General features: G+C 46.6%; 1 protein-coding gene across 1 annotated transcript; it reads left to right on the forward strand.

The window, feature by feature from the left end:
- Positions 1-717: 717 nt before the first annotated feature.
- Positions 718-8,925, forward strand: MICOS13 (mitochondrial contact site and cristae organizing system subunit 13). Its single transcript, XM_026690279.2, has 4 exons — positions 718-843; positions 4,051-4,207; positions 6,843-6,894; positions 8,545-8,925. Exons 1-4 carry the CDS (start codon positions 815-817, stop codon positions 8,640-8,642), a joined length of 336 nt encoding a protein of 111 aa, XP_026546064.1. The 5' UTR covers positions 718-814; the 3' UTR covers positions 8,643-8,925.
- The last annotated feature ends 373 nt before the right edge of the window (positions 8,926-9,298 follow it).

Here is a 9,298-nt window from a genome sequence, read left to right on the forward strand (position 1 = left end):
TACAACCATTGCAGCATCCCCATGGGCACGGTATCAAAATTCAGATGCTTGGCAACTGACTCATACTTATGACGATGGCAGTGGCTTGGAGTCAGGTGCTCCCCTTTTGCAACCTTCTGACAAGCAAAGTCAATAGAAGCTAGATTCGCTTAACGACTGCACGATTCACTTAACAGCTGCAGTGTTTCACTTAACAACTGTTGCAAAAGATGTCATAAAATGAGGCACAACTCATTTAACACCTGTCTTGCTTAGCTACGGAAGTTTTGGGCATTCAGTTGTGGTCGTTAAGTCGAGGACTACCTGTATGCAAGAACCTGGTTGTGCCCTCATCACTGATCGGTCTTTACAGGAATTTAATAAGATTTATTGATTATCTGAATCTATATGAGATTTATTTAAATAAGATTTATTCATTCATTAAACCAGTTTGGTTAAGTTACAGAAACAGTGATAAACATACACAAATCAACTGATGGCGTATCTCACGCCCACGCTAAGACAAGGCAGGGTTCCCACGACTCACTAAACCCTCAGCCGACCCAACCCAGGTTTAGTCCGTGGTATGAACCAAGCTGCGTTCCCTAAAGAGCTAACACGGCATAGTTTGGAGACTATGCCGGGTTGGAGAGTCGAGGCGCCGGCCATCTCCCAGCGTTGCCTAGGCAACCCCGGCGGCCTCCGCGTCATCCTCCTCGCCATTCAAGCCTACAATTCCCGAAAGGTCCCGCGAGAGGAGGAGGGGGGGCGGTCCCTCGCAGGAAACGGCGCGGTCGGGCGCAAGGGCTGCCCTTGGAAGAGGCATCGGTCCGTCATGGCGCCCCGCACGTTCCCTTTGGTCAAGTGAGTCGGGCGGGCTTAAAAGGTGGTTTTGTAACGGCACAGAAAGGAAACGGGGCCGCGGAGGGGGAAGAGCCAGAGACGGGAACCCCCCACCCTCCCTTCCCCAGTTTCGGGTCCCGGGGATCCTCACGATCTGGAAGCCCTTAGATCGGCTGAGCCGCTCCCTCCAACCTGCCCTCCCCATCATCGCATGTCATAATTCCGTTTGCAGAAATACAGCAGATTCGTTTTATTTAGGTAACCCAAATGCACGGAAGCTTTGCAAGGGATTCTCAAGATATTCCTGGTATAGGGTGGTATAACAATAGGTATAGTGATAGTAATAGTAGAGAACCTTGGAGGTCTTCTAGTCCAGCCCAGTATAGAATGGTATAGGATTTTCTGCTTGAGCAGAACTAGTCCAGGGGGCTGGACTAGAAGACCTCCAAGGTCCCTTCCAGCTTTATTCTGATTCTGGTTTTCCTTTCCTTAAGATCCCGGAGGGAAGGAGGGAATTATTCTTTTCTTTTTCTTTTAAATATTTTTATTTTTAATACAATCTTTCCATCTTCAGTTGAATAGTGTGTTGTCTGGATACAAACATCTTTGTTAAACGATCATCAAAATTACAACATCCTTCGTTATGTATGAACTCTGTAATATTTAACCCAGTAATATCCACCTATTGATTATACTAATTGATTATACAATATTAACATAATAGTATGGAGTGTGAAGGATGTATGTTTGTGTTTAATTTCATGGTCATGATGTGCACTGAAGATGGTGTTTGATTTCGTTGTACGAGGTGCAATGACTATAAAACTAAAAAAAAACTAAACTAACTTATCTCTTTTAACACATCATCTTTTATTTTGTTTCCCTATTTCTAACTTCCATTTTTATTATTTAACCATTGATAGAATAAATCCCATCTCATGTAGTTTGCTCAGTTTGCTCTTTCTCCTTAATTGCCAATGTTGATTTCCGCACATTCTCGTATTTTCCTAATCGCATTCTCATCTGTAGGTATCTGGAAGGAGGGAATTTTTTTGCCCCTACCATCCCCTGCCCCATAGGGAGACCTTTAGAAAAAATATTTGTTGCAAAACGTTCGGCAAAATTGCCCTGTTTCCCTTTACCTCTCATCCCACTTGCGTCCCATTCAATCCCTAGCCAATGTATTTATTGATTTGATTTGATTTATATTGCCGCCTATTCGTCCATGGCGACTCGAGGCGGCTTACACAATGTAAAATCATATTTAAAACAAAAAATAAAAATAAAAACAACTAACACAAAGAATCAAATAAATTAGTAAAGTACCATAGAACAAAATTTGGGGGGGTGGGGGGCGGAGAACCAACTCCTACCCCCCCCCTGCCCCGATGACAGCAGATCACACTAGCCATTTGAGGGGTTCCATCCCTCTCTGGGTTCCCCAGGCCCGCTGGCAGAACCAGGTCTTCAGTGCCTTTCGGAAGAATATTTAGTGAAGGGGCCATTTTAATCTCTGGGGGAATGATGTTCCAGAGAGATGGAGCCACCACGGAGAAGGCCCTTCTTCTGGGTTCCACCAGGTGCATCTCCCTCAGGGGTGGGGCCCACAGCATTCCCTGCCTCCTCGCTCTAATAGGTCAGGTAGATGTCACTGGCAAGAGATGTTTCCTCAGGTAACCCGGACCCAAGCCATGAAGGGCTTTCAAGGTGACAACTAGCACCTTGAATTGCCACCCGGAAGCAAATTGGCAGCCAATGCAGCTCCTGCGGGAGAGGTGATACATGTGCACACCTGGGTCTGCATAAAACCATGCGGGCCGCTGCATTTTGCACCAACCAATTATTAGTCCTCGTCTTACGACTACCATGGAGCCCCAAATGTTGGCTGCTGAGTTAATCGTCAGTTAAGTGAACTTTGCCCCAATGTTACAGGCTTTTGTGGCTCACCGTTGTTAAGTTAGGAACGTGGTTGTTAAGTGAATCGGGCTTCCCCATTTTGACTCGGCTTGTCAGTAAGGTCCCAAAAGGGGATCATGTGATCCCAGGGCACCACTACTGTCATAAATAGGAACCCGGTTGTTCTGTGTCCAAATTTTTACCTCGTGACTATAAGGATGCTACCACGGACATACCTGTGAAAAATGGTCATGAGTCACTTTTTTCAGTCACTATTTCTTTTTTTCTTTTAATGACCCCTTACATGGGGTGGAGTTGGGGCAACTGAGTGGAGCTGACTGGCCAGATGCCCTTCCTGTCACCAGTGCAGAGTTGGCAGCAGATATACTCCCATTGTGCCCAGAGAGAGAAATATCTGCCACTACCTAGGATCGAACTCACAGCCTCCTGATTGTGAGGCAAGAGCTTCACCTCTAGGCCACTGCATCACTCGCTGAACTAAATGAACTGTTCTAAGTTGAGGACTACCTCTATTGCTATTGATTAGGTCAGTCTTGGCCGCTGTAATGTGTGGGCTTCGACTCCCAGAAATCATGCTACAAGGGTCATAAGTGTGAAAAAAAAATGGTCGCAAGTCTTTTTTTTTGCAGCGCTGTTGCAACTTGGAATGGTCATTAAGTGAACTGTTGTAAGTCGACGACAGCCTGTACAACGTCATGGCCTCCCTTCTTTTATGTGAAAATATTTGGCCGTTTGGCAGCTGTAGACAGAAGGGTTTTGGGGAGGGGGGTCTTCTTGTAGGTCTTTATATCCCCCCCTGAACGTACCTCTAAAAGGTACGTATGTTGAGCTGCGGTGGTCCAGTGGTCAGAGTGCGGTACTGCAGGCTACTTCTGCTGACCGCCAGCGGACTGCAGTTTGGCAGTTCAAATCTCACCAGGCTCAAGGTTGACTCAGCCTTCCGTCCTTCCGAGGTCAGTCAAATGAGGACCCAGATTGTTGGGGGCAAGAGGCTGACTCTGTAAACCACTTAGAGAGGGCTGTAAAAGCACTGTAAAGCGGCAGATAAATATAAATGCTAAGTGGAAGGGAAGAGAAGGAAAAGGAAAAGACCGTGTGGTAGCACAGTGGTGGGAATGCAGTATTGGAGGCTGACTGCCCACTGTCATCACTTCGATCCTGACCGGCTCAGGATTGACTCCTTCTGAGGTCGGTAAAACAAGGACCCAAGATTGTTGGGGGGCCACAGGATGACTCTGTAAACCGCTTGGCACTGTGAAAGCAGTATGTAAGTGCTATTGCTAAAGGGCCTTTTATATTTTTCTCACTCAGGTTGACGGCCAAAGCAGGACTGGCCGGCGGTGCCCTTTACCTGGTTTACTCCCAGGGGCTGCTGGGGAGCAGCGATAAAGGCGCCCATGCCCTCCACAAAGCCAAGGCAGCTGTTACTCCGGCGGTGGAAGAATGGACAAAGTATTTCGGTTGGCAGGTGAGCCCAGAGCATCCCCTCTGGTCATCTTCAGGCCTGACGCAGGTTGTGGATGGACCTCGGGGGGTCAGATGGGGGGGCTGCCGTCTACATAGGAGTGGGGTCCCCAAAGGGAGGTGCAAGGTAGGAAGTACAGGCAGTCCTCGATTTAACCACAGTTCGTGTAGTGACCGCTCAAAGTTACAACGGCGCTGGAAAAAAAAATTGACTTAGGACCGTTTTTTCACACTTACGACCCTTTGCAGCATCCCCGTGGTCACGTGATCCAAATTCAGAATCTTAGCAACTGGTTGGTATTTACGACGGTTGCAGCGTCCCCGGGGTCACGCGATTCCCCTTTTGCGACCTCAAAGTCAGTGGGTGTCAAGGTATTGAGATTTAATAGCTGACCAGCTGCTGTAAGGCTGGTGCAATGAGGATGAATCAGCATGGTTACTGCCACTTTAAGACTGAGGGTGGGCCCACAGGGTTTTACCGCTTTAAGAAGCTGTATATATAAATGTGGCCATGAGAGGACGTATCTCTCCTCGAGTTCTATCTCCATTGTAGTTCTCCGTGTAGAGTTGAAAATCGATTGCTTGCCTGGTATGTGGCTAATGTGTGTATGTGTTACATAGCAGTCTTGTATATAAACCACTGTTAAAAGGCAGAGCCTCTGTGCTGTGTTTCGCTCCTGACTTGTCTTACAAATAGTAGTCACTGTTAACTCATAAAATATTTCGGTGGTCTTTTTAGAGTTGCCAACGGAAAGGGAGGGGGGGAGCAGTGCGACAGCTTGAAAAACTGCATTCCATAAATGCTTTCAAAGATAATAACTAGGTGACTGAAGTTTCTGCTTTGCAAAATTCTAGCTGGAGAGTATGATTGATGACTCTGGGCTATGGAGGTGTCCCATTGGAGAATATGAATTATGATACACCCAGAGGGGTGGGGAGGAAAACCAGGGTCAAGGGTGACAATGAATGATGTGTTTCAGAGTTGGCTATACCCAGGTAATGCTGGACAGTTTAATTCCCAATAAATCCTTTTCAAATTTTGGAAGTTTAGCTCAAGACTCGTGATTTAAATGGGGGTAACTGCCGGAATCCTGGCAGTTACATGCAAACACTCTTGACAGTGGGGAAGCCATATTCACTTAACAACCATGTGACTGACTAAACTGCAATGATTCGCTTAACAACTGTGCCAAGAAAGGTATAAAACAGGGGACAACTCACTTAACAAATGTCTGACTTAGCAGCATAAATTTTGGCCTCAAGGATGGTTGTAACTTGAGGATGACCTGTATTCGAATACAAGTAGTCCTTACAGCTGTTCATTTATGACTGTTCAAACTTTACAACAGCACTGAAAAATGTGACCTAGGACTGGTTCTCACACTTATGACCGTTGCAGCATTCCCAGAGTCATGGGATCATCTTTCGGTGCTTGGCATATACAGGGAGTCCTCAGCTTATGGCCACAACTTAGCCCCAAATGTCTGTTGTTGAGCGAGACATTGGTTAAGTGAGTTTGGCCCCATTTTACGATCTTTCTTGCCATGGTTGTTAAGTGAATCACTGCAGTTGATCAGTGCGTAACCCGGTTGTTAAGTGAATCAGGCTTCCCTATTACACTTTCCTTGTCAGAAGGTCGCAAGGGGGGATCACGTGACCTTGGGAGACCGCAACCGTCGTAAGTATGAACCAATCGCTAAGCATCTGAATTGGGATTGCCATGACCCAAGGGGAGGCTGCAAAGATTGTAACCATAAAAAATGGTCCTTAGTCCCTTTTTTTCAGAGCTGTTGTAACTTTGAACGGTCACTAAGTGAACTGTTGTAAGTCGAGGACTACCTGTATATTATAGATTAGGGCTCTCCAACTTTGGCAACTTGAGGACCTGTGGGACTTCAACTCCCAGAATTCCACAGCCAGCCATGAAGTCCCACAAGTCCTCAAGTTGCCAAGTTTGAAACGCCCTTTGTAAAGTTTCTCTATTAGTGGAATCTTTTGCAATAGCTTTACGTTGTTCTTTTCTCCTTGCGAAATCGGTAGAATTTGAACGCTGTCATATCCGTGTATCTGCCCATTTTTTTGATGGAAGAAAAACGGGCCGGGGGTGGTTTTGATACAGTTTATTCTTTTTCCGTTCGATGCAACCTAAATATCTTAATTCTTGCATTGAATCTGTATAACCTTTTCCGCGATTTATAACCGTTAACCTGGAGCCCCAGATGCCTGGAACATTCTCAGACTGTAAGAGATTAGGGGCCATATAGATTCCAACACCAGAAGAAAATTCCTGGGAAACTTTTCCTTAGCTGCTTTCTCGGAGACGAGGGGAAAATTACATGCTTGCACCTGTGGATTGGTGGAATCCACATCGGACTACGGGGAGGGGTTCTAATTCCCTTTATCTGAGTTGCACGCCCTGAGGGATATCAGGCCCTGCTTTGAATTTTGACTTGCTTTTTCCCTCTTCAATAAAAGATTCCTTTTGAAATACAAAGTTTTCAAGAGTTCATACTTATTTTTGAAGAGGGGGGGGAGAGAGACTGGTCCTTATACCGCACTCTCTCTCTCCACCTTCGCTCAGACCTAACCCTTTCCTGGCAAATATCTCAAGTCTATTTTTTTGTCTTTCGTTTCTGCAGCTTCCAGCGGTTCCAAAAACTGAATTTTCCCTCTGCGATGCCTGGAACTCAGGTACAGTGGGCTAGTATAGATGGATACTACTATCCTGCTCGGGATTGCAACCGCTTTTTAAAGCAGGTTTCTTCAAAGGTGGGGCAGCCACGAGGACCTTGTTAAAAAGTGTGGCTAAGAAAACCAAGGCTAAGGGCAGGAGTGGAATTCTACTGGTTTGGACCGGTTCTATAGAACTGGTTGTTACGATGCTGTGCAGTTCGGAGAACTGGCAAATAGTGCCCCTGGCTGGCCCCTCCCCTCCCCTCCCTGCCCAGTTAGTCCTTATCGTGCATGCATAACATTGCTAACTGCATTCTCCCCCACCCAGTCATTCCTTAAGGTATGTCTTTCTTTTTTTTCTTCCTCCCGATGATCAGCTGTTCCGACGATCAGCTGTTCTGACGATCAGCTGTTCCGATGATCAGCTGTGCTGAGATCCCCCTTGCTGTCTTACTGCTTCGCCCAGGAGGCTTCCCTGAGGCCCAGGAGGCCAAAAAAATGGAGCGTGGGAGGGGTGCAAAAAACACCACGCCCACCCAGTCACATGTCCACGCCCACCTAGTCACTCCCACCTAGCCACGCCCACAGAACCGGTAGTAAAAATATTTTGCTTTCCATCCCTGGCTAACGGGTGTGAGGTTGCGTGCACTTGTCGTTGTTCGTTTTGTTTGGTGTTTAGCCGAGCAGCCAATGGCCAGATGGGACGGCCTCTTAACTCTTGAGGTGTGACTTTTCTTCTCTTTAAGAATTTTATTTCATTTCAAAAAAAATGAAAGGTCAAAATAACAACATTTCAACAGAAGAAGAAAGATGGAGGTTGGGAACAGCAGGGGAAGTTTTAAATGCGGGATCCAATCTGGGTCGATTACCAGAACCTCTCTTGGGCTAGGAAGGAAAAAGATGGAAGATAGGAGGGAGGAGGGAGGAAGGAAGGAAGGGAAGAAAAGGAAAGGGAGAGAGGAAAGAGAAGGAAGGAAGGAGATGGGAAGTAGGAAGGAAGATAGGATGGAAGGAAGGAAAGGGAGGGGAGAAGGAAGGAAAGAGTTGGGAGATAAGGAAGGAAGGGAAGAGAAGGAAGGAGGTGGGAGATAGGAAGGAAGAAAGGAAGGGAACCAAAAGAAGGAAGGAGGAAAGAAAAGGAAGGAAGGAAGGAAAAGAGATATCGGAAATAAGGAAGGAAGGAAAGAGATGGGAGATAGGAAGAAAGAATGGAAGGAAAGAAAAGGGAGGAAGGGAAGGGAGGGAAGAAGGAAAGAGATGGGAGATAAGGAAGGAAAGAAAGGATTAGGAATGGAGGGAGGAAGCTTAGAAAGGGAGAAAGGAAGGAAAGGAAGAGAGAAAGGAAGGAAATAGATGATAGAGGGAAGGAAGAAGGATGGTTAGAAGGAAGGAAGCAAAGAAGAGGAGAAAGGAAGGAAAGGGAGGGCAAGGGAAAAGAAGGAAGGAAGGAAGGAAAGGAAAGGTTTCCAGTCTTCTTTACCGCAATTATAAATGCATTTATTTTATCCTCCCCACCGCCCCTGTCGGATTACATTCTTTCCCTTCTTTCTGTATCCTACCCTTTTTAAGCACCAAACCCATAAATCCCGAGCTCGCAGAAAGGGATCGCTGATTCCCGAACGTGTCATTTAAACCCTCACTTTGTTTCTCCTTTTTTTCCCCCCGCAGGGGTCCGTACGGTCATAAGTGCCCTTTCCATCGCCCCAACCAAGGGCTGCGAATACACACAACAAGGATGGAAATACATCAAGGAGCTTGCGAAATGAAGGCAGCTGGAGCAGCGTTGTTTTTCTCTTGCCGTCCAAGCAGAAATCACTCCGTCCAGCTTTGCAGAAAGTGTAACCCTGCTTTAACAACCAGGGTTATAAAAAAAAGCCGCCGGCAGGGTTACATTTTATTTTTGGGTTCATCAGACTCTTCTGGCTCTTGATTTCTGTATTTGGCAAAGCCAATCCTAGGTCGGGGTAGAGCGGTTGGCCCCCCCACCCTCTCCCCGTTCTCTTGGCCACGTTACCAAATTAAAGTTGGAATGTTGTGGGTTTGCAAAAACGCAGGGAGTGATTTCCCTTTTCTTGTAAGGATCCAAGGAATCTCTGAACGATTCAGGTTACGGATTTGGAAACGGAGAAGTAGGAATCGGCCATCGGCTTCGAGGTGGGGTTGGTGGCCACCAAAGCCATCGTCCCTGGCGGACCCGGCCTTGAGAAGAATTTAGGGAAGTCCAGAGAAGGACAAGCAGTGGTGTTATGGAACCGGTTTGGATCGGTTTGGCCGAACTGGTAAGACGATCAGCTGAGAGGAGTGAAAAAAGCCTCAGACAATCATCTGAGAAGAGAACAATGTCAGCTCATAAAATATTTCTATGGTCTTTTTAGAGTTGCCAACAGAAAGGGAGGGGGGAGCAGTGCGGCAGCTTGCGAAC

The sequence above is a fragment of the Notechis scutatus genome, chromosome 1, assembly GCF_049901735.1.
Source record: "Notechis scutatus isolate UNSWTSFEM ecotype Mainland chromosome 1, rNotScu1.2, whole genome shotgun sequence".
NCBI lineage: Eukaryota > Metazoa > Chordata > Lepidosauria > Squamata > Elapidae > Notechis > Notechis scutatus.

Excerpts from the sequence above, each read along its gene's own strand:
- MICOS13 (XM_026690279.2), top strand. The coding sequence starts at position 815 with ATGGCGCCCCGCACGTTCCCTTTGGTCAA. Across the intron at positions 844-4,050 it reads CGCACGTTCCCTTTGGTCAA|GTTGACGGCCAAAGCAGGAC; the intron begins GTGAGTCGGGCG and ends TTTCTCACTCAG. Across the intron at positions 4,208-6,842 it reads CAAAGTATTTCGGTTGGCAG|CTTCCAGCGGTTCCAAAAAC; the intron begins GTGAGCCCAGAG and ends TCGTTTCTGCAG.